This window comes from Acomys minous, assembly GCF_964271855.1.
Source record: "Acomys minous genome assembly, chromosome: 15".
NCBI lineage: Eukaryota > Metazoa > Chordata > Mammalia > Rodentia > Muridae > Acomys > Acomys minous.
The window spans coordinates 85,981,632-86,005,983 of NC_140497.1; the positions used below are offsets into that span (position 1 = coordinate 85,981,632).

Below are 24,352 nucleotides of genomic sequence, written 5' to 3' on the forward strand. Positions count from 1 at the left end.
ACGGCCACTAGCACAGGGATGGCACCACCCACAATAGTCTGGGCTTTCCCACATTGATCACTACTTAAGAAAATGCCTTACAGCTGGATCCCCTAGAGGCATTTCTTCAATTGAACTTCCCTCCTTTCACATAAGTCTGACTTGTGTCAAGTTGAGGTAAGACTAGCCAGCATAGGCATCCTTTGCCATATTCCAAATTCTCTATTTAAGAAGCAAATACTACTTTATGCGAATAAGTATTTACTCTGGCACCCACCAACACCATGCTTGACCAGGAGCTATAAAGAAGGGCAGGGCACTGTCCTTGCCCTAAAGTCAAGCACAGCCATGGCTCCAATCACTTTGGTCATATTTTAAAATGAATACAAAGTTGGCTGTTCGCATGTTTGCCTTCTGATTGTGTAAGCTTCCTGAGAACTTAGACTCCATGCAGTGTGCATGTATGTCCATGTGTGCGGTGGTTTGCATTAAGAGTGGCCCCTTAGGCTCATACAGTTGGGCACTTATTCATCATTCAACACATTTAGATTAGATGTGGCCATGTTGGAGGTAGTGTGTCACTGTGGATGGCCCAGTGTTCTCTCTCTGTTGTGGATCAGGATGTAGCTCTGAGCTACTGTTCCAGTGCTGTGGATACTGCCATGCTCCCCACCATGATGATAATGACTAAACATTATCAAGCCAACCCTCCTTAAATGCTTTATTTTATAACAGTTGCCTTGGCTGTGGTACCACTTTACAGCAACAGAGCAGTGACTAAGACAATGTGTATTTTATATATGTGCCATGTAGCCTGAGAAGCAACATAGTTTCAAATCTTAGCCCCATGAGTTCATGAGTATGTAATGTCTGTTAGACCTGGGCTCCATCTTTATAGACCATCACTAATATTACCCACCTTACTAGAATTTTGTAAGGATTAAATGAGACAACCCATAGGTTAATATCTGAATCTCCCAAAGTTCATGAGTTGAAACTAAATTACCAGTTGATAACATTAAAGGGAGTGAACTTAGAAATCAATTGGGACGAAGGCTTTTCTCTCATGATGAAACATTAATATAAAATGGCCCAAAGAAAGTATGTAGCTCCTTTCCCACATTTTTATTATTTAAAACAGAATAAGCCATATTGAAGGAGCCATCTTGGAGACAGGAAGCACAGATCACCAGACAATGAACTTCCAAGCTCCAGAACCATAGGAGCAAAGCTGTTCTCAGTCTGAGGTACTCTGTTGTAGCAGCAAGAATGTGTGAACAAGCTCAATAAGTAAGGCACTCAGGCAGTCGGGCAGATAGTAAGTGGCAAGAATTTAAGAGATGGCACCTTCATATTACAAGTGTATTAAGAGTCCACACTCTGGCGCCCACAGTCCACCGCTACCACTTACCATGGGACCTTGCTTAGAAAATGGAGCTGCTACTAACTCTCCCTTTACAGGGCTGTCACAAAGCTCATGAGTTACTAACACAGCCTGAATGCTTAGTGCCTGCCTCCTGGTCAATGGTATGTGACTTCTAGCTATAGTCACACATTTCCCTAATACACTCATATAACTGCACTTGCAGTTTCTCAACATAAGGTATTTTTTTTAGCCTTTATTATAGTTTGATATAATGGAAAGTCTTAGGCTAACTCACAATTATGAGCAAATCTGAACAAGGGATGGGGTGAGAAGCCTGGTACCTTCCATTGGGAAATGGCCTCATCAATTTCTGTCCAACTCAGGACTTCCTTATTATGAACATTTTAAGAAATAAAGATGGTCTGGTTTGGATTCTGGTTACCAGGTACTTTATCATGGACAAGCCACTTAACCTCATTTCTTTCTTTATAGATCTTTAATTGGAGGAAAAATTATTTCTATAGCTGTCACCATAGTTCTTAACCCTCTTGTGAGAGGGTGCCCATGGGGACCAGAAGAGGACTTCATATTCCCTGGAGCTGGCCAGTCATGAGCCATCCAATATGGATGCTGGGACATAAACTTGAGTCCTTTGGAAGAACTGCTGAGACATCTCTCTGGCCCTAATATATCTACTTTTACACGAAAGAAGTTGAATGGAGAATAAAGACCCAGCAGTGGGAAATGTGGTCTGCCCTCACCCACTTCTTCCTGAGGATAGCTTAGGAGGACATTTTTTGGTGGTGTCATAAAGCAGGAAATGATAATGACAACAGATGTAGAATTACAGGCAGAAATGAGTAGCAAGATGCTCCGTGGTATAAACTGTATTTATAGTATAATAGAGGGAGATAGCCTTAGTAAAGTTAGACTGAGAAAAAAAATCTATGTTCCAGTGATACCAGACAATAGGGCCTAAAGCCTGAAACAGTCACAATAAGGTCAGGCTATATATTATGAACAAGACAAGCTTCTTTATTGGGACTTCAGATCTCAAGCAGAATGGCGCTAAGACTGGGGACAGGATGCTTACTTACCAAAGGGGGCAGCTGGTGCTGGTGGCTTCTCTGGTGTCGACTAAGTCATCTATTTGTCCGTAAGTCATGGGAAGAGTTTCAAAAGACATTGTTCTTCCTGAGCATAAGTATCCTAGCCTCGAAGGTCACAGGTTGATGGGTGGTTGACTTAGCCCAGGAACTGTTTAATTACTCTTCCAGTTTGTGACATCATCTTGCACAAAAGTCCTGGCCTCCTGTTTTGTTCTTGGCTTTAAGATAAGAATGAGCAAAACCTGCGGGTGCTTGAGCTGCTGAGAAGCACAAGGGCAGAATAGGAGAAGCACACATCCATAAACTCCAACAGGCATTCGACCAAGCACACCCTGTACCATAGCTCAGGATAAAGCATCTTCTAAGTAGTCACTTGTCTACATGCAGTTAGATATGAATAGACTCTGTCCTGTGGGTTAGGAAAACAAAGGGGACTGAGTGAATGTGAACGCAGAGATGCCAAACCTCTTCTCACAGTTTAGTCACCCATCAGCTATCTGAAATCCAGTAGAAAAGTTAGTATTTTTTTGACAAAAGTGACCTTCAGATTCCCATGAAGTAACACAGGCACCTGTTACCGTGAGCCAGACATTAAAGAAGTTATCTTACAGAAAAGCTAGTGAGAAGCTAATAGTGCATTGTCCTGCTGTGAAGTCTCTGAAGTTGAGCTTTTAAGGCAACAGCAAGAGAGTCTTCCACTCCAACAGGTTGACATCTGAGTTGACTGGGGCAGGGGGCGGGGCAGCCTCACTAGGGACATTTTGTAGGATGCGAATTTTTTTTTTCTTGGAAGCAATTACACCTCCATTTAGTCCTTTCATATCCGCCTTGAAGTCCACTAGTTTTAGTCAGAAAGCAATCCTACTTTGTAAATGGTTTGGCCTCATGGCTTATTTTACTGAAACTGTTAGAAGCATTAACACACTTTTTAACAGATGACAGGATAGCATTTCAAAGTGTTATTTGTGTTTTGTCCCCTGTGGTGGTCCCTACCTGTCTCATTAGTGCAGGGATAGAGACAACATGAAACATCACATGCTGTTTTCTTTTTCCATGTGGCACTTGGTGGCAGTGTGTGGTTGTGCTTTTAAATTTTATTTTGTTCTGCATTTGTATTTTTATTAATCTTTTACAGTTTTAGCCCAACAAATCCCATTAGTGCTATCTTGATGTGCGTGCATGTGGAGCCATCCACTGGGTTGTGGGAAACCTACCAATGGCCATACCTCCAAAGAGAAGCTATATTCACTTCCCCCCTACCCCTGACCGAAGCCATCAGCTGCCAAAGGCTCCTCAGGTAGGATGGGGCCTGAGGAGCCCTTCCTCCTCCATGGTAGGAGGTTTGATCTTGTGCAAATTATCAGAGCCACTGTGAGTTTGTGTGTGCCACAGCCATGTTATATCCAGAGGACAGTGTTTTCTCAGTACCCTTCCCATCTTCTGACTCTTTTTTGGTTTTTTCAAGATAGAGTTTCTCTATGTAGCCTTGGCTGTCCTGGACTAACTTTGTAGACCCGGTCGGCCTTGAACTCATGGCAACCCACCTGTTTCTGCCTGCCGAGTGCTGGGATTAAAGGCGTGTGCCACCACCGCCCGGCCCATCTTCTGACTCTTACATTCTCTCTGCTTCCTCTTCTTTGATGCACCTGAGCCTTCATCACCTTGGTTAGATGTGAAGTTGATACAGATGTTGTGTCTATGGCTGAGCGCTCACTATTGCTCTTTTCAGCACTCTGACCAAGTACCTGCGTTAACCACTATATCCTATGATAAGACATTCTTCTGACGAAGGTTGGGAGGGGCACAGATCTGTGCAAATAAGTACATATGTTAAGAAGGTAGTTTGACAATATGACTGTCTTAGGTTTGCAATTGCTGTGAAAAGAACAACATGACTAGAATAAGTTGGGGGAGGAAAGGGTTTGTTGGGCTTACGTTCCCACATAAGTCTATCTCCAAAGGAAGTAGGACAGAAACAGGGGACAAACCTGGAGGCAGGAGCTGGTACAGAGACCATGGAGAGGTGCTGTTTACAGACTTGCTCCCCATGGCTTTCTCAGCCTGATTTCTTAGAGAACCCAGGGCCACCAGCCAGGGAAATACACCACTTACAATCATTTATTCATCACATCCATCGTTAATTAAGAAAATGCCCTACAGCCTTGCCTGTAACCGGGTCTTAGAGATCCATTTTATCAACTGATGTTCTTTCCTCTCAAATGATTATAAAGTTGACATAAAAACAGCTAGTGCAGTGACCATTCAGAAAAACAAAACCAATAGGTTCTTAGGACTTATAACTTCCCCAAACCACGTTTTATTTTTATTTTATTTTGTTTTGTTTTTGTTTTTAGCACATTTACAGTACCTGTGGAGCAGGCCTCAAATTCAACCAAGAAAGCAGTTGTTTACCCCATAAACAGTCTTGACACTATTGCACAAGTGGACATGTCTTGCCTGGTGGGTTAGTTTTATCACATGCAGAGTCCAGCCCTTGTCAAGATGTCTTTTCTTCACCAGCAGCTTGACTGGCACCTTTCAGCACACCTATGGAAGTGTGCTGGAACCATCAGGAAGAGAGATCCCTGGTCTGTTCAAGATGGATTTCTATGAATCTTGTAGCCAGAGTATAGGGTGTCTTCGGCAGTTGTGTCTTAATGTCTATGTCTAGTAGTTTTGGTGAACAATCAAAAGCAAAGGCAAAAGACTATTTTTTAGAGTACCTCTGGGGCCCCCCCAAATCAATAACTTGTAGGAAGTAACCCATGCATAGTACTGAAATATAAATCTAATATTCCATGTCTTCCAATAGTGGCATTGTTTATTAATATAGAATATTTCTGTTCACACCTCTTTTGTTTTTAATATATTTTTTATTAGCTTAGAGAGAGGCAGGTAAGCAATGACATCACAGGTAGGCAGACTGGGGCCGAATCCTATCAGCCCCTCCTTTTCCTGCTTAATTGTCCCCATCCCCTCTTAAACCTGTAGCCCCCAATATACACCCACCCTTGTCCATTAATGACATCTTTGCTCATTATATTTTGTATTTGGGTTGCAAGAGCCTAGGGTCCCAAGCAACTTCTTCATGCACACTCGATTCCTGTTAGGGCCCCACCCCTCCCCCCACCCCTGGCCTTTTGTTCCCCATCCCCATGACTTACAACATGTCTGCACCTTACTTCTCCTTCCTACTGTTATTTCTTCCCCACCTCCCAAAAATCTCCTCCAAGCCCCTTGGCAAGCACCTATTTCTAGTTTTTCAGCTTCCATGGACATGTTCCTAAGTCAAGTGTGAGGCACTGTCCTCTTCTCTGAGAATACAGCAGTGGGCAGAAGAAAAGGAAGCCCGATTTGCAGAACTTAGTTTTGTGAGCGGGGAGATGGGAGATCAGAGAAAGGGAGAATGAACAAACACCTAAGTAAAGGACAAATAGAGATTTAAAAAAAAAATCAATCCAAATAAAGCTGGAAAGGGCCATGGGGAGCTAGAGCAGGGAAGAGGCGTGGCCTCAGAGTCAGGAGATTCTCAACGTAAGATGAGGGTGGTCGCCCTGTAGAGGAAGCAAAGAAACGAGAGGCGGGCGAATTCAAGTGGGCGAATGCAAGACTGTCGAATGCAAGAGTGTCGAATGCCCGGGAATCAGTGTTACAGACATAGGGCGTACAAGATGCTTTGGAAGCCTTGACTTGGGAGTGTACCCTGAGTGCTGCAGGATTAGATTCACGTGGCTCTAGTGACATGAGCTGTAGGGGAAAAGTAAAAGGTTTTTGGATGTGACCTCTTGCCAGAGCAGCCATGTTCTGAATTAACATTCTTCTACCTTGTTCCATAGAACATACCACACACAGTCAAGAAGCTTGCAAAGGTGTGCACCCATTTCCTCTCCTCACCCTCTGTGTTGTCCTCACTGCGTCCTTACTCGTAACCTATGATGAAAGTCACAGTGCACTTTATTCATCTTTACATAAGAGCTGATTACTTTAAAAGAAACTTTTAAAAGGTAAAAGACACTTTGTGTTTATCCACCTGCTTGGCAAGTCTGATTTCCACCTGGGATCTCTTCCTTACACGTGACAGCTCCCTCTATTTCTTTTTTTATAATGCAAGTCTTCTGGTGGCAAGTTTACCCAATCCATTGCATGTTATTATTTTAAGAAGATTTTTGCATATAGAGCTCTAGGTTGGAATTTTTACATAAAACCCGTTTCAGCCAAGCAGACATTGTTAGGGTTGTAAAGAATCGATCGATCAATAAATCCTTTCCTTTTTTTCCCCCCCTACTTGCCCTTTAGATTTTTTTTCACTTACTCCTATTAATTCAAATAACACGTGTTCTGGTAGATTTACTTGCAGATTATCTGATGCTTTTGCTTTTTCTCCTTAGCCCAGGGCCTTTGTAACATACGGTAGGCAAGCACTCTCCCACTGAGCATCCTCTGAAGCTCACAGGTTTTTTTGTTAGGATGAGCCTAGAGTAACACGCTTTACTACAGGGTTACCTACCATTAGAGTGTCCTCCTGGAGGCTCTCCCAGTGCCTGGCATACTCAATGAGGTCTCCTCACGTGGCTTGTTAAGAACCCAGTTCCTCCTATTGCTGAAGGGGACCTGAGGAATCTTCATCCTACAGCCTTCAAACCATAAGCAGCTGTGTGACTTCTCAGCTTGGTGTTCATAAACAGAGGCAAGGGGCCTTGTCTCCAGAGCGCTCTCTTCCTGCCCACTTCCGTTCTTTCCTCTCCTCTCCTCGAAGGCTCCTGTTACAGAACTCTTAGCTGCCTTGACTCCATCTCGTTCTCCTTAGAGACTTGTTTACTGTTTGTGGATTTCATCGCCTTGCACTCCAAACAGAAATGTGCCTTTTAAGTCACTGGACTTAAATAATTTGTTTCCTTTTGTTTTGTTTTTGTTTGTTTGTTTGGTTGGTTGGTTGTTGTTGTTGTGTCGTGTTGTTTTTGAGACAGGGTTTCTCTGTGTAGCCTCGGCTGACCTGAACTCACTTTGTAGACCAGGTTGGCCTCGAACTCACAGAGATCTGCCTGCTCTGCCTCTGCCTCCCTGAGTGCTGGGATTGCAGGTTCCTTCACCTTTAAGGTTTATAGTATTGTATTATCTATTGTGCAATGTCTTAGGACAATTAAAAAAACATCTTTCTTATTTTCTAGTTGTTTTCCTTGAGGAGATAAGTCCAGTAGCATTTTCTCCATTGTAGCTGGCAGAGGATCTTACTTCATACAGTACCATTTTTTTTTTTTTTTTTTTGGTTTTTCGAGACAGGGTCTCTCTGTGTAGCCTTGGCCGTCCTGGACTCACTTTGTAGACCAGGCTGGCCTCGAACTCACAGCGATCCGCCTACCTCTACCTCCCGAGTGCTGGGATTAAAGGCGTGCGCCACCACGCCCGGCAACCATACAGTACCATTTTATTGATACCTCCGCAAATCATTTCACTTCTGTATAGATGCATATGTCATAGAAACAGCCAAGCTTAAGAGTGGACAGAATTGGAAACTCATCTATGAGTGGTTGTCATAGGAGCACGTGCAACGATTTTGCGTGTGCCATGGATGCTGAAATACTGCACTTCCGGCACGAGCTACCTTCATCCCACCTTGAAATCCATGGTTCAGTTTACAGTCATCAAAGATTTAGGTTTTATGTTTCAAGTCATTTGATTTTTCACCCAATTCAAGCATCAGTTACTATAAGCAAATCATTAACCTGACTTTTTATTTGGTTTTGTGTTTAGAAAACCATGCACGCTGGATTTAAACTTCAGGATTTTAGCCTATGTATCAGCGGGTGATTATTTCCGTGGTAGATTACTTCTGCTTACTCGTGTAGCTCAACTGTTGGGCGAGATCATTTAAAGAGCTGTTAAGTTATCATTTTCATGCCTATTTTTTGAATGCCATCCAAATTAAAGCCTTTTGTTAATCTTCCCTCTTAACTACTTTAATTGCCTACAATAAGTGAACTATTTCTACATGTTAAAGTTTACCTATTTGAGAAAGCTACATAATATATGATAAATATCACACACACACACACACACACACACACACACGAAACCAACAATTCTTTAACAGCTGAGTCAGAGCACTGAGCTGTCACAGAGGCCTTATAAAAACACGGGGGGGGGGGGCATTCTCTGTCCTCACAGAACCTTTCTCTGAGGAGTGTGAACAGTGTTTGTTGTTGCTGTTTAAGAAAGCCAGTTTTGTTTTCTCCCCTTTCTCTTCTTAGAAAACATAAGAGGCACTGCAAGGTGAGGGCTGATGTTTACTTTGCGTTGGTTTCACGCTGATGATGACTGAGAAGGGAAACCCCTGAGCCCAGCCCCCTTCCACTGCAGCAGAGGGAGGGAAATTCAAGTTTACCCCAGTAGAGTGACGCTGGCTCTGCCAACCACTCCAGGCCAGGCCTGATGTTCAGGAGGAGGAGTGGGCCTAATGGACTCCATGGTTTTAGGTGTGTGTGTGTGTGTGTGTGTGTGTGTGTGTGTGTGTGTGGTGTGTGTGTGCGCACGTATGGTGTGTATGTATGCTTTTATTTGGTTACAGTCTGATAGGGCACTTTTGGTTTTCTTTTTGAGTGTGGTTTTATTTTGTTTTCTTGTTCTACTGGGATTTTGTTCTTTTTCTTTTCTTTTCTTTTCTTTTTTCTCTTTTTTTGAGAAAGAACTTAAACATGGGTGAGTCGGAAGGGGGAGAGGACCTGGAAGGACTTGGGGGAAGGGACAAGTATGTTCAAAATATACTTAAGTTTAAAATTGTCTTAAGCAATAAAACACGATTAAAAGGACAATACATTTTGTGTAAAAAATTACCCTAATATGTTTTACTATTCTTCTAATATTAGGCAGTGAGATTGTTTTCCATTTTCCTCCTTATCATAAGAAAATGGTTTTATTAAGTACCCTAGGGATGAACAGCACAGATAAACAAGGCACTTTGAGTGTGATCTGTGGGAGACAAGATATGCAAGGCGGTGGCATTGGCTGAGAAAAGCAGAGCAAGAGTGTTCATGGGGTGATGGGGATACTTGCTGTGTGTGTGTGTGTGTGTGTGTGTGTGTGTGTGCGTGCGCGCGCGCGCGCGCGCGCGCGCACTTCAGTAATAAGCTGTCATGTGTGGTGACGTACAGTTCTGAGCTGATCAAGTATGGGCAGGTGACAGCTGCCTACATGAGGAGAGACCAGCTGGAGCACAAAAAAAGAATCCTTTCTCTATTCTTAAAACCATGTTTAACTACAATAGCATCTTGTTAAGAAGATGCTACATGTCTGCGTGTAGCATGAAGAGAAAATCATTTTCTATTCCCACTCCCATGCTTCATTGATGCCCACTGGAAATATCATGGTATATAGTTTTCCAGGTGGTATACAGAAATAAATGTGAATATAGATTGACAGGTAAATCTAGTCTTTGTATTATTATACATATCGTGTGTAATGTCTCCTAAAGGCAAAACTATATTATGCATAATACTTGGTTCTTTTAAATGTCTTTTCATGGGGCTCCTTTCCATTAAGGTAGAACTATGCCCAGATTCCACCCCAACACCCGTAGCCACGAAGATAAGTCTAGCTGGGACCTGAGTACAGAAAGGCCACTTCAGTCAGGAGGAAACCACCCTCATTCTTCTTTTTAAATTGCCTTCCTAGCAGGGCGTGGTGGCGCACGCCTTTAATCCCAGCACTCGGGAGGCAGGGGCAGGTGGATAGCTGTGACTTCGAGGCCAGCCTGGTCTACAAAGCAAGTCTAGGACAGCCAAGGCTAACTCAGAGAAACCCTGTCTCGAAAAAAATAAAATAATAAATAGCCTTCCTATTCCTGTACCTGTACATAATAAACCCTAAGAATGTTTTAAATGAATGATAGATGACACAATGTTTAAAATTCCAGATCTCTTCTTTGAAGTTTTGTCAGAAGTTTCTATGTTCTGCTCTATACTGTTGCTGTGCAGTATAGTAACTTTGGTGTTCTGAGGGCTGGGGTCAAGTCCTGGTTTTCCAGTTCTAGGTTAGTGCCTGTCAATCAACTAGTATTTAGCAGATCTTACTGAGTGAATAAATTATTGAACAAATAAATGAGGCCACCAACAAACAATAAGGTCGAATCACACAAGGAAAGAGAGCAAACTAGAGTAGAAAGTGTATTGGAAAATTCTCAAAGCAAACACAGTGACTCCCAGGCCATTATAGCCAACATTTAGCAGGCAATGGGACCATATTTTTACCTAGAAAAAAATTAAAAAACATACCTATTCTAAGTGGCTAATCTACTTTATTTATACTTGATTTAAAAGGGGGGAGGGAATAAAATTCAGTTATTGAATGAATTTTCTATAAAGATACACTCTATAACTGTTTTTTTTAAAAAAAATAGCTGACTTTGTAAAACCCAAAAGTTACTCAATCACAGATTTTTTTTTTCTCCCCTTTAAGACAGGATTTTGCTTCGAAGGCCAAACTAGCCATGAACTCTGGCTCTGCTCCTCTTCCTTAGGCTGCAGAGGGCTGAAATCACAAAGTGTCATGTGCTACCACACCTGGCTTAAATTCAGGTGTGTGTGTTCGCATGTGTGTACACAGGTGCGAGTTATGCACAGGGACAGAGGAGCTCATCAGCTGTCCTGCTGGATCACTTTTCACCTTATTCCCTGAGGCAGGGATTCTCACTAAGCCCAGAGCTAGGCTAACAGGCAGTAAGCCCCGGGCATCCTCCTGCCTCAGCACCTCAGCACTGGAAGTCAAGGAGTGCACCCCCTCCACCAGCTTTTTGTTTGTCAGGGATATGAGCTCAGGTCCTTGTGGTGCATCCCTCACCTGCTTAGACATATTCGTGGTACCAATAAGTTTTTAAAAACAACATTTTATACACCTCTAAAGATACAATATAAAGTCTCTTGCTGGAGAGAAGGGAACAGAAAAAAAAGTTGTTGTTATTGTTGGTGGTGTTGGTGATGGTGGCTGTGGTGCTGCTGCTACTGATGATGAGGATGACGACAATGATGTCGATGATGTGGGACAGGCTGCTTTCTCTGTAGCCTCATTTTCATTGAAACCGTCCTGATTTTACCTCTGAATGCTGGGATAACAGGCATTTGCTACCACGGCAAACAAAACAATTGTTCAAAAGGGGTAAATGTCCCCATAGCCGAATAGATTGCTGTTTCAAGACCAAACACAACTGATGAAGGAAATTCATCACTTAGATAGTAAGAGAGAATTTATTCTTTTTTTTTAGTTCTCAGCTAGTATTTGACAAGAACAGCCTGTAGAGGGCGTCCTTGCACCAAGAGCCATAGAGGTCTGAGCAATACTAGGGGAAAAAAATCTTCAAGGAAAATCACGACTCTCCAAGTCAAAGAAACTGTCTATTGTGTTGCGAAATTGTTGCCTTTAGCTGAGTGATGCTTGCTTTACGGTGTCAAAGGGTTATACGTTTGCCTAATGTAGGAAAATGTTACACAAATGAATATTCCCTGCAACTATAAAATAAAATGTTGGGCAGGGGTGGGGCGGGGGGGGGGGGGGGGAATCTTGTTTTTTGAGACAGGGTCCCAGGTAACCCAGACTGCCTTGAACTCCATATGTAGCTTATATTAACAAAGAGCTCCTGAAGCCCGTGCCTCGACTTCTTTAGTGCTCAGATTACAGCGTGTGCTACCACGACCAGTTTAAATGTTTTGTTTTAAAGGAAGAGTGGCTGAAAGGCTTTTGAGGCAAACGCCCCAATTGCGACTTGCTCACAACAATAAGGGGGCTTTGAAGTCAGAGCGATTGTGATTTGAATTCTGACTCCTGTCGCTCACCAGCTGAATATCTGAGGTCAATTTACGGGACTTTTAAAGCTTTAGTTCCCCATCAGTAAAATGAGAATAGTAACAGTAGCTACTGCAAAGATGAAAGAAATAAACACTGAAAAGCACATTTAAAATGAAGCTACCTGGAGTGTATAGTCACAATGGACAGTCTTCCTATGTACCCCCCTCTACATGATCCCCCCCCCATTTTTATCTGTTGGATATCTGGGCATATTACACAGTTATAATAAATTTCTTCTTCTTCTTCCTCTTCTTCTTCTTTTCTTCTTCTTCCTCCTCCTCCTCTTCCTCTTCTTTTTTCTTTTCCTCCTTCCTTCCTTCTCCTTTAAAAACTATGAGTGACTTACAGGCATACATCCAGCCAGAAGTCTATCTGTAGTTTCTGTTTGCCTTTCCCTGCTCTACAAAGACTGGGTGGGACAGCAGCACAGATCCAGAGTCTAGATCCTTGGGGGCACACTTGTTGAAAAGCTGCTGGGTACCAAAAAAGTAACCAAACAACACAAAACCAAAACCAACCAACTAATCAAACAAACAAACAAAAAAACAAACCGGAAAGAAGTAAACAAAGCTTTTCCTGAGTCTGAAATTTTTCTGTTTTTGAAAAACAGTGATTCTGCTTGCTTTCTCTGCACGTTGAAGAACTCAGGCAAAAGGCAGAAATTTTTCTTGCAATGCTGGAAGCCGCTGCCAAGTAAGTTCTCTTCCCAAACGACCTTCGGTCTTGTCCCCAGGCTCCTACGATTTCAAGGACTGGGCACGCGCCTCCAGTTATTTTGTTTGGTTGTTTTTGTTTTCAAAAATCCATTTTTTTTTTTAAAAAAGGAGAGTTCTATTTTCATGGGGCAGCGTGGAGGTGATCAGCTACAGGTATCATCCAGGACCTAGGAAACTATTCTCAACTATCAAGAATGGGTTGTGAAGAAGACAAACTACGCCACCTGTCGGGTATTGGTCCAGTGCAGAAATGAACGCCGTGGGAAGACCAGCGCCTGCACTAGCCTTATGAGCCTGTGGAGCCTCGGTATTTAACTCCCCAAGAGAGCGCAAACTGTCAGCAAGAGTCTGCAGACAGGCACACTGAGATACAGTCTGAAATGTAGTTCGAAAAGAAAGGGTGAACTATGTGCGTTCAGTTAGCCCCAGGGTGAAACGGAGTTATCACCGTCTTTGACCGCTCTTTTCGTTCACCACATGCCTGCCACCCACACACGTCTCTCCTGGTGGAAGGAGGATCTAGTGACAACCCAGAAGTCGCTTTAGGTGCGTTTCTAGGTTGTGTCCCCATCACACAACGCGGGGCGCGCACTTCATTCACCTGGCGCCTGCGAGCGTGGTCTCCTGGTTACCGCGGCCCCGCCCACGGGGCCCCACACCGCCCCCTAGTGGCGACCGCCTGCGCCTCACCGGCCGCTCTCAGTGCTCGCTGGTGCCAGCGGTTCCCGCGGTTCCTCCCTCCTGTATGTGATCCCCTAGCTGCTGGCGCTGCGGGACGTGCTGGCACCGCCAGCTTTGCCAGCATCGTGTCTCTGCGGTCCCCTCTCCCTCCAGGCCCCCTCCTTCTGCGCGGCCGCACATCCACTCCCTCCTCTCCAGCTCTCCCAGGCTCACTCGCTCCGGAGACTGGAGACTTAACTGGCCCAGCGGTTTAAGTGGGAAGAGCTCCAGCCAGAGCAGCTGCAGCCAAGGCGAGAACTTCACCAGCAGCGCAGGTTGGAGTTGCACCACCAGCGGGAAGGTCCTGCGCAGCATGGCTCGGAGAAATGTTTTCCCTGCTTTCGCGCTCCAGCTCTGGAGCATCCTACCTTGCCTGCTCCTGCTGCGAGCCGATGCGGGGCAGCCACCTGAGGAGAGCTTGTACCTGTGGATAGACGCCCATCAGGCGAGAGTGCTCATAGGTAAGGCGTCTTCCCAGTCCGGTCCTCAGTGCAGAGATACACGCACCGAATGTGTTTTAAAACAACTTCCAGGGTGACTGCTTCCTCCTTTTAAAATAAGTATTTTCCACTTGGAAGCTTGGTGTTTCTTTAAAAAAAAAAAAAAAAAAGCAATGCCGACCCACCGTTCCAACCCTACTCAAGCTAGTCCTAAGTGCAGAGTTGTTACAGGAAGTCTGTAACACCAGACAAACTCTACTGTGTGTTAGCAAGCACAGCTCTTGCCACAGACACGGAAAGTAACTTCGGTACTCTTGGTACCAAAAGGCAGGTGCTTTCTGTAAAACAGGAGCCTACACTGGTTCTCTCGGGTCTTGCTTTCTGCATGAAACGCTCGGTTCTTTGAAGTGCATCAAGTTTGATAGTTGTGTTTATTATTTACACAACAGGATTTGAAGAAGATATTCTGATTGTCTCAGAGGGGAAAATGGCCCCCTTTACACATGATTTCAGGAAAGCCCAGCAGAGAATGCCAGCCATTCCTGTCAATATCCACTCCATGAATTTTACCTGGCAAGCTGCAGGGCAGGTAAGTTCGAATAACAGAGAGGCAGAGAACATCACCCTTTTCGTGTCTCTACTCTCCTGGAGCAAGTAGCAGTATGACGGTGCATGATATCGTACCATTTACACTTTTATACAAGTTTTTGTCTGGTTGTGAAGCAAATAAGAGATCAATCCCAATGTCTTGAAAGTTGCCAAGTGAATGAAAGAATCTAAGGGACCATGTGCTTGTGATCATTATTTTAATAAAATGTGGCGTCTTGAGGTTTTGAATATAAAAAACCCTAAATATTCATATCAAGGTGCATCTATAATCATTGATATTAAAAATTAACAGTTAAAAGACTTTCTATGCTAAGTGATAGTCATTTGTGGCATTATACTTTTTGTATTCTTAACGTGCATTTTAAAAGGTTGATGTGTTGAGTGCTCTGAGTGCTGTACATTTCCAGAAGTTCATGGACTCAAAAGAAGGAATGTAAAACTATGAGAAAAAAAAAAAACCCCACTGACTCCAAATGCTTTCCTATGGAAAAAAAAAAGAAAGAGCAATCTGTGTTGATGAAGCCTTCCTCTTAGCACTTCTCATGTAAGCACTGCTGGGTAGTGCCTTTTCTGCTTCTTCACGATATCACTGTCCTCTTATTCGGGAAGGATAGGATTGTTTGTGTGACTTTAATCATCTAGAAGACAAGTGGTAAGTAATAAAATCTGCTCATTAGTTCGTAAAAATGTCTACTATGAGAACCATTGTGATTATAATTGACTGCACATTTTCAGGGTGTTTTTTTTTTAATTCTAAAATTACTTAAACAGCCTTTTTCAAGAAGAATGTAATCAAGGAAACACTTTATAAAAAGCAACTACGCTAAATCAGGAAGCCACTTTGGTTCCCTGTAATTGCCTACCACAGCATAGGCATGGCCGTTTCAGCTGTCTTTTTATCCCCAAGTTTGTTCTATTAAAAAAAAAATCTTCCTTTTAAAAATAGATCACATCCAGACCTTCAATGTTCCTGTTGCTATGCATTTTTTTTTTTGTAAGCTGCTGTTTGATCCAGGCCAAACATTCTATGGCCCCATTGCACAGGGAAGTTAATGGGAGCCTCTGTTGTTCTTTTTCCTGCTGGCAATTCTCTCTTCATAGATATTTTATGTGCAATTTACTTTGGTATATTGTGAAATCACTAATGAACAACTGGCCTTTCGTGGTTTCCTTTTCTTTCATCCAAATCTATTTGCTGGTGGTTGACCACGCGTTATTGCACTCAACAGTCTATATTTTAAAGAGACCTTTTACAAATAATGGATCCACCAAAACATCGGAAAGTAGTTCAGCCTTCAACACACCAGGTGGAAGGGTTGCACCACTGAAGGGTGGTAGAAAATGCCAAGATCCCCAGCACACACACACACACACACACACACACACACACACACACACACCCTCCTAAATGATTAAAAGCAAAGGCTTCAATTCCACTCCATCTCCCCTATTGCTTTGTAATACTGGCCTCTTGCTGAATATAAAATGGATTTGCACAGTCAGCAGTCTCAGGACTGTCTTGGGGAGGGGTTAGAAGAAAGGGTAGAACTAGCTAAAGATGAGGTCTGTGGTGTTCTAGTCCCCCCTGCTTTGGTGCTGATTAAATATATGGCTTATCTCTTTCCAATTATCACCTCAAGTAAGTTACTTTGTTCTCAGAGGATAGATGACTTCAGGTCACTTCATGGAGTCTGAGTTTGCCGGGGTAGAACTCCACAGTGCCAAAAGAAATGTGTTTTTAAGTCTTACTTAAATGTAACTAATCTTGCTCCCTAAAATAATGTGATTCCAGCAGCATACATTTTGAAATGCCGGAGGACGTTTGGAGATAGGAAAAACCCTGACTTCAATATCAGTTAAGTATGTCGAAAGGCATTCAGCGTTAAAGCCAAACCTCATCAAAACATGACAAATGAGGAGTTTACCCCACTATCTAGTTATTCAACCCAAATGACATCAAACACTTAGCCATTTCAACACTGCAGAAACGAAACATATCTGATTGATTAAAATTTAAACTTTCCGCTGTTTTAGCAACATGTGAGCAAAGCTGTTCTTTTAGAGGCACGCCGCCTAATAAAAGCAACAGGGAATCACCTATTTCTAGTCGATGTTGAGTCCAGTCACCAAAAGTGCCGAGAGCCATGTAAAGCAATACCCATGCTCAACTTCAGAGAAGTGCAAGGAAAAACTACGCTGAGCATCATTTCCCGTAGCAAACTGATCAGATCTTATCCAGGTGTTTTCAGTGTGTGGGGAATCTTGCAGACTCTTATGACTGACGACTGCATGCGACTCCTGGCTGGACAGTCTGACTCAGGTGGGGGATGCAACCTTTTCAGTGGGCCATTTTACTTCCAGAAACAAACCTTAAGAAAACTTCTATGATTGTGATTACAAATTTGGCAGAAAAGTCACCCGAGAGGTCCAGCAATCAAAGCAGTATGCGATGAAGCGATGGGTATTCTAGCCTTCACTTGAGGCCGTGGGAAATTATTTAATAACAAGTTAGTCTGCGATATAGTGCATTTTTGTTTAGTTCCAGTCTAAACAGGTTGGCTGTCTGTTGCAGGAAAATCCATTTGATTAACTTCCAATCTTTTAAGGCATCAGCACTGGCCATAGAGGTGCTGTGGCTGCTCGGTTTCCCAGCAGTGAGCATGGGCTGATCTGTCATCTGAAAGCTAACCTCATATTAGACATGGGGGAATGCATGAGTCCATGTTGGATGACTCTAAGCTCATATTGAATGAGTTCAAAATTGTGTGATGTTCTATGTTATAAACACGTCATCAACATCTGTTATCCCACATCATTTCTGTATTACACATCACTCAAGGAAATGGCAGAATAAGTGGTTTGCATGGGCAGTGGTCCATGGAGACCAGAGATTTCATTAGCCCTTCTGTGGTCTCACCATCTTCTGAGGTCATCAAAACCCTGCCTGGCGTCTTCCTACCTGGATTTCCTTTCTTTCTTTTGGCCGGGTGGGTGCGTAGGAACCTTTGCCCCCATTTTCCATTCCATATAAAACACTCATTTTCTGCCTTTTCTAAAGGCTTTTAACCGAGGACAGTTTCCACTGAAAAGGGCTTAGGCTTAAAGGCTTTGCAGTCACGAAGGAGAAAGACCCTTTGCTATTGTGTGCAACTGTTTAACAGTTGTTAGTTTTCAATGAGTCTGTGCCTTATTCCTATTTTCTAAATCTGAGACAGGCAGAGACCATAAACAACCATTTTGGTTTTCTAAATTAGGTGATAATTAAACATTTTATTTGGAAAATAACACTTCCTAAACCCCAAGGCTTTCAAGTAAAAATTTTAATGGGAAGTTTTGTTAGACAAATCTGAACTGTAACTTTAGGACATCTATGCTGATTTCCACACGAACAAATCTGGTGTGAGGCCAAAATGTTTTATAGATGTTAACTCCTAGGAGTAGATCTTATGTATAAGGCTGATGCAGACTTGGTCTTTTAATGATAACACAGCCTATTACCTGCAGAGTCATTAAGACCCTCCGAATTAGGACTTAGTTCATGAGGTTTATTGTTTATTTAGTATTTTTAGATGCATCTATTTTTATATTGCTTTTTTTCTGTTTTCTTGTCTTTTTCTCTTTCCTTTTCTCCTTCTTTTCTTTTTCTTTTTCATTTTTGGCACAAATGATGGATTCATGTTTTGCCATCCACATTGACTTTCCATTCTTCTTATGCCAAAAGCCTGAATAATTTCTTAATTAGATGACAAGGCCTAGGGTGAGATTGCTGTCCATGGACTAGAAATTCTTTGGGAGGACATAATCAACCAATATGGACTTCAAACCCATCACCTGAATTACAGAGAAAAGCTCTAGCCATCGGTACCAGCAGGTCTGGCTCTTAGAGGAGGCTCTTGGTGAGGTAGAGGTTGTAGAGCCCTTCCAGCCACTAAAAAAGCCACGGGTGTGGTCTTATCTTCACAATAGGTTAAGATGTCTGCTGTCTGTCCTGGGGATGTCTATAGTTCAGAGGACTTGGGTTTATCAGGCCAAACTGCAGAAACAGGTTCCTTTGTAGCTTTAAATTTACTTAGTGTGTATGTGTGTGTGTATCTGTGTGTGTGTGTGTGTGTGTGTGTGTGTGTGTGTGTGTGTTGTGCACACATGGGCACAAGGGCGAAAGCCAGAGGACACTGGGTGGCCTGCGCCATCACTCTCTATGTTGTTCCCTTGAGACACGGTCTCTCACAGAGCCTGGAGCTAGGCTGAGAGCCAGCATGCCCCAGAAGTCCTTGTCGCCCCCCCATCCCCCCAGCACACACAGTTATGCCTGGCTCTGCATGCATTCTGTGTGTGTGCAGCAAATGCTCTTGCATACTGAGCCACCTCCTCAGCCTTGCCCTTTGTGGCTGTGTGTGTCCATCGGGAATAGAAAAATATTGGGCTAGATAAGTAACTCAGCAGCCAAGGGCCTGATGCAAAACGTTTTGGGGTTCGTCCCCTACACCGCCCAAAACAACGAGGATAGCACTCGGAAGTCACAGTGTATCAAAAGAGGCATTTCTAGCATGAAAAAGAATTAATTATAAATGAATTACTGACTAGTCTTGAATCACTGAAATCTGCTTAAAAAAATAGTAATGACTGACGTAGACAGAAAACATGAAATCTTTGTCTGGATTTGCTTCGTAAGTGGGTCCAGTCAGCCACACCCAACCTGAGCTTTAAAAAGAGGGGAGCACCACTAAAAAGGATAGGAACAAATCCCAGGCAATTTCTCCAACAGCCATCTCAGGTGCTGGCTAATTCTTCTATGAAATGGAATGACCGTACAGATACATTACAGTAACGGCAACTAGATGGTCTAACTCCATCAGTCAAGTGTCGCTGCACGCCAGAGGACTCCTGGTCCCAAGGCAGTGCTGACACGATGCAACACCGGCTCTGTTACATGTTAGCTGCAGTTTGCAGTCACGAGCTTCCCACGGGGGTGGCTTCATTCCGAGGACATGTAGTAAGGTGGGCATCCCCCTTGACAAAATCCTTTCTACCTTCAAAGGTCCTTGCCCCAGCCACGCCACCATAAGAACACTCATAAGCACCCCTCTGCAACCCCACAGTTAGGATAACACTATTATTTAAACGCCCAGATCTTCACCTATTGGAGTTAAGGATTGTTTGAGTAGCTCGCTCCAACACAGCAGGAGTCATACGTTGGTACTCCTGGGACTCATCCAACTTTAGTGTGTCTTTATGTCACCAGTTGAGGGACATGCCTTGTCTTCTACCCCCTGTCCCATGATTTCAAAAAGGGAACGCGACTATGTTACATACCATGGATGTGATTCTTTAAAAGGAGGCACCCGTCTCTGAAGGGAGGCTTTAAACCTCTGGTGTTAAGTTCTATTCTGTCCCGGTCTTTTACGCTGCGTTGTAGACATGCCACTGGGGATCAAAGAGTAACTGCAGAGAGCCTATTTCATTTACCAAAGCAGGCATATGCCAGCCATCTGTTGCGTCGGCTGATAGAAAACAGCAGTCAGTTTCTCAAACGTGTGCCAGAAATGTGGGGGCAGGGGGAGGGGCTTTATAGCTCAGAGGAGATGAGTTGTAAGGTACCTTGCGAGCCACATCTGGTTCTGTAGAGGCCTACGCGGCATTAATGTAAACCCTGCTACGTCTCCCTTCCACAGTGGTGTAAAGTCACATAAACAAAGGCGTTGCCCGACGTCCTTTCCGCTTAGCCCTGCCTTGAACTGCTTGCACAAATAAAGGTATTTTAAATTCCCATAGTGAAGCAGAGCCATCTTTTGTTTTACATTAAACTCATTTAGCCTACCTATCCCTGATAGCCAAGAGGGATGTTCTGAGGAAAACAAGCTGAGTTTCTTGATAGCGAACCCTCATTCTGTGGCCTGTGTTCTGGAGGGTGCCTCACTGGGTCAGGGCGTCAGTGACCCCACAAAAGGAAAAAAAAACTCTTGTGAAAGTTGTAATGTGTCACAGTGATTCCCACAATATAACCTTTGATTCACATTTATTTACTTGTAAATGTTCATTGCAGTGGGTCATTGGTCTGATTCGAGGCCTCTGGCTTCTGCTACACCATCAATACTCGATCCTCACTGAGACTGTTCTGGGATATGTTGTTGTTGCCCTGTGTCATGGAAATCCTGCAGCTTTGGATCTGCAGGACCGGCCGCTCCACAGGCTCTAGCAGTTCATAGAATGGGGTACATGTTGGGGTGATCCAACTCAAAGCCCTGGATCTGGGCCTGGTGATATCTGAACTGGTCAGTCCACTAGCTCTCCCGAACTCACAGCCTTGGGGCTCTCTCACCTCTAAACCCCACAACCAGGGCCAGCTCTGCTATGCTTCCTCGGTAGGTGAGCACTCTCCTGAGTACTGCGGCTGGCGAGGGTGGGGCCAGCTCTCCCATGAGACCAAGATGAGAGGTGAAGCCAGCTCTGCACAGCCCTCAGATATCAACATGGCCCCAGACGGCAGCCCAGACCAGGAATATTAGCCTGACCTTTGCTGGTAACAGAGGTTACCTTTGCTGCTTCCTGCTGCAGCGCCAGGGCCTCAGACATGACCCTTGGTAGTAGCATGCACCACGACCTTGCTGTGGCCTTAGGTAGCAACCCCAGCTACTCAATGTCCCCGAGTCCCTCGGTCCACCTCTCTTTGTTGTGCACACATCCTTCTGCTTCTCTTTCTCTTCCATCTTTCCAACATTCATTTGCTCACCTTGTACCAGGGGCCTCTGGTTGATTAGGGTCATCTCAGGCGTCATCTGCTCTCTCTAGCTGTGTGGTGCCTGAGTGAGGGTGATTTCGGGCTTGTTCCCCACTCAGGCTGTGTGTCCAGGCTAAGGGGCTGCATGGCGACTCTTATAAAGGAAAGCATTTAATTGGGGTTGGCTTACAGTTTCAGAGGCGTAGTTCTTTATCCTCGTGTGAGGGGCATGATGGTACACAGGTAGACATGATGCTGGAGAAGGAGCCAAGAGTGCTACATCCGGATCCACAGGCAGCAGGAAGAGAGGACACTGGGCCTGGCTTGAGCATTTAAACCCTGAAAGCTCACACCCAGTGACACACTTTCTACAGTAAGGCCACACCTACTTCAGCAAGGCCACACCTCCTAATCCCTGTCAAGGGTCAGCACTCCCCTAAGGACCAAGTATTCAAATCTACTGAGTCTACAGGGGCCACCCCTACTCCAACCAGCACAGTGGATGAATTTGTTGAAAGGATCTTGGAAAGGGTCAGGCAGCATCTGAAATCCACGCCCCCTGGGTAAAGTCTCCCAGGGGCAGCTGTGTGGTATGGCTCAAGACAGAAGAGCTTAAGGGTTAAGCGCTGAAGTTACCAATGTGAGGAAGGAGAGATGATAGTTCCGTGTCTTGGCCCGTACTTAGAGCATGCTTCAGGAAAAATGCATGATCAAGACCCCTCAAGAAAATAAGCATCTAATTAGAAAGACAGAAATATCAAGCAGGATGTGGAACGTAGTATTGCGGAAAGTTCTGAGGTGTTTCCCAAGGAATTATGGGAGCGCAGAGAACAGCAACATCAGACTACTGAATTAACTGGACAAAAATAGGGTAAACGAAATGGATGAGACGTGTAGACCAGAAATGTGGTTGTCTGGGTCTCTGGTACTTTGGGTAGCTAATGTGTGTAGAAAGTGGAGCAGGACTTGAAGCTAGATGACTCTCCATCAGGAGCATCCTTGGGGACTTGTTTCATAGACAATGGCCAGCCAGCCATTGCAGAGGCACCGAGCACTGGACATCCTCCGGCTATCTTGGAGGCAGGTTGAAAAGAGCTCTGCGGTAAAGACATCTGGGAACAAAATAGAAGATCATGGATGAAAGGGAGGGGAAAATAGATCGGAGAAAGATTTAGGCGATACACATCTGAAAGTTGTAGCGCTGGGAATAAGGAGTCACTTTGTCCTCTACTCAGTGTCACTCAGTGGCCCTTCAGCATGTCTGTCACACATACACACACACAGACATATACACACAGAGACAAATATGCACATACATGCACACACATACACACACGCACATGCATGTACACACATATACATGCATACATACTCATGCGCACGCACACACACACACATGCACACATGCCCACACGAATGCACACCTTGGAGAGACTTTCCTAAAATAACCATCACACCTTTGCCTACTGAGTATTCTTTCTCAGCTTAGAATGATGGTGGTTTGGCTATGTTCGACTATAATTGCCTGCCTCTCTGTTCCATGTAAGTTCATGAAAGCAAGAACTCTGTTTAGTTTACTGTGTATCTCCTAGCCTACCGTTGATAGTTCTGTTTTGGGTGAATAAAGGAGGCACAGAGAAGGCAACCAAGGCCCAGAAGAGCCAAGACCACACCACTAATGAATAGCAGCATCATGATGCAAGCCCAGGCAGTTAGGAGCCAGACCCTTTAGGAAAGTAGTTAAACTGTGCTTTAGTGTGAACAGTAAACAGAGCTGGACCACAGGGCTTTGGGCAAACAGAGGAGGAAGCAGCTTGTTTGGGCTGGGGGGCAGGGTGTGGCTTGACTATGGAAGATGCTCCTCAATGGAAGGATATTCATGAAACTAACCAGGGAATAAGGCTTAGGAAGAAGGGCTGGCACAGGGAGAGTCGGAGAAGTTGCAGAAGTGCATTCTGGGAGAGAAGAGTACATTCTGCCTAAGTCTGGGTTTAGCATATGGAAGAGAGATTACTGGGTGTGGGAGGGGCACCTGGAGGAGGACATGAGGCCAGACAGTTGGTGAAGCCGAGAGATGCTGGAGCTGCAGGAGATGCCACATGGTCAGTTCCATCCAAACTCTACCAAATTCTCCAGTGTGCGTCCTTCTCCACAGTAAAACATCCCCAGTCTCTGAACATTAACGGCAACATCTTCATTTATACAAAATAAACCCTTTATCTCCAGTTGTAGAGGCACCAGGAGTCTTTCCTCCAGTACAGTTGTATTTATTGCTAGGTTTCAAAGTATCCGTTTTATTTATTCTGTGTCAATAGTAATAGTCTATAGTAGCCTAGATTGTAGCTTAGCGGTAGAGTGCTTGCCTAGCATCCACAAGGCCCTGGCTTCATTCCCAGCACCCAGAGAAACAGAAGCCAATCCTTGCCACATCTCCTGTCGGGTCCTCTTATGAGCCATGCATGAATCACCTCTCACCAGATCCTCACCACACCCTGGGGAGGACTGTTCTAGTGACTGTTTTCATTACTGTGACACAGTACCCGGAGAAGCATCTTAAGGCGAGGCAGCTTTGTTTTTGTCTAATGGTTCAGAAGACCTAGTGGAGTTTCTGGTGACAGAAGTCCCTCCCATCTGGGAACATCTGGAACACAGGAACAGAATTGCAACCAGAAGAAAATACCACCTTCAAAGCCCACGCCAGTGACCCACTTGTGCTAGCTAGTCCACAGCTCCCATGGTTCTACAAGCTCCTGAAATAGCGCCACCAGTGGGGACTAAGTGTTCAAACACAGGAGCCTGTGGGGGAACTTTGACATTCAAAGCACTACAGGTAGGCACCTTTGCTCTCCTGATCTTATAAG

The 24,352-nt window shown here is 44.2% G+C and overlaps 1 protein-coding gene across 1 annotated transcript in view; it reads left to right on the top strand.

The window, feature by feature from the left end:
• Positions 1–24,352, top strand: part of WIF1 (WNT inhibitory factor 1) — a 100,125-nt gene that overhangs the window by 24,232 nt on the left and 51,541 nt on the right. Inside the window, exons 2-4 of the mRNA XM_084759871.1 lie at positions 12,899–12,981; positions 13,113–14,185; positions 14,614–14,753. Of these exons, the coding sequence (XP_084615997.1) occupies positions 14,038–14,185; positions 14,614–14,753 (288 nt within the window). The 5' untranslated portion in view covers positions 12,899–12,981; positions 13,113–14,037. The remainder of the gene's footprint in view (positions 1–12,898; positions 12,982–13,112; positions 14,186–14,613; positions 14,754–24,352) is intronic.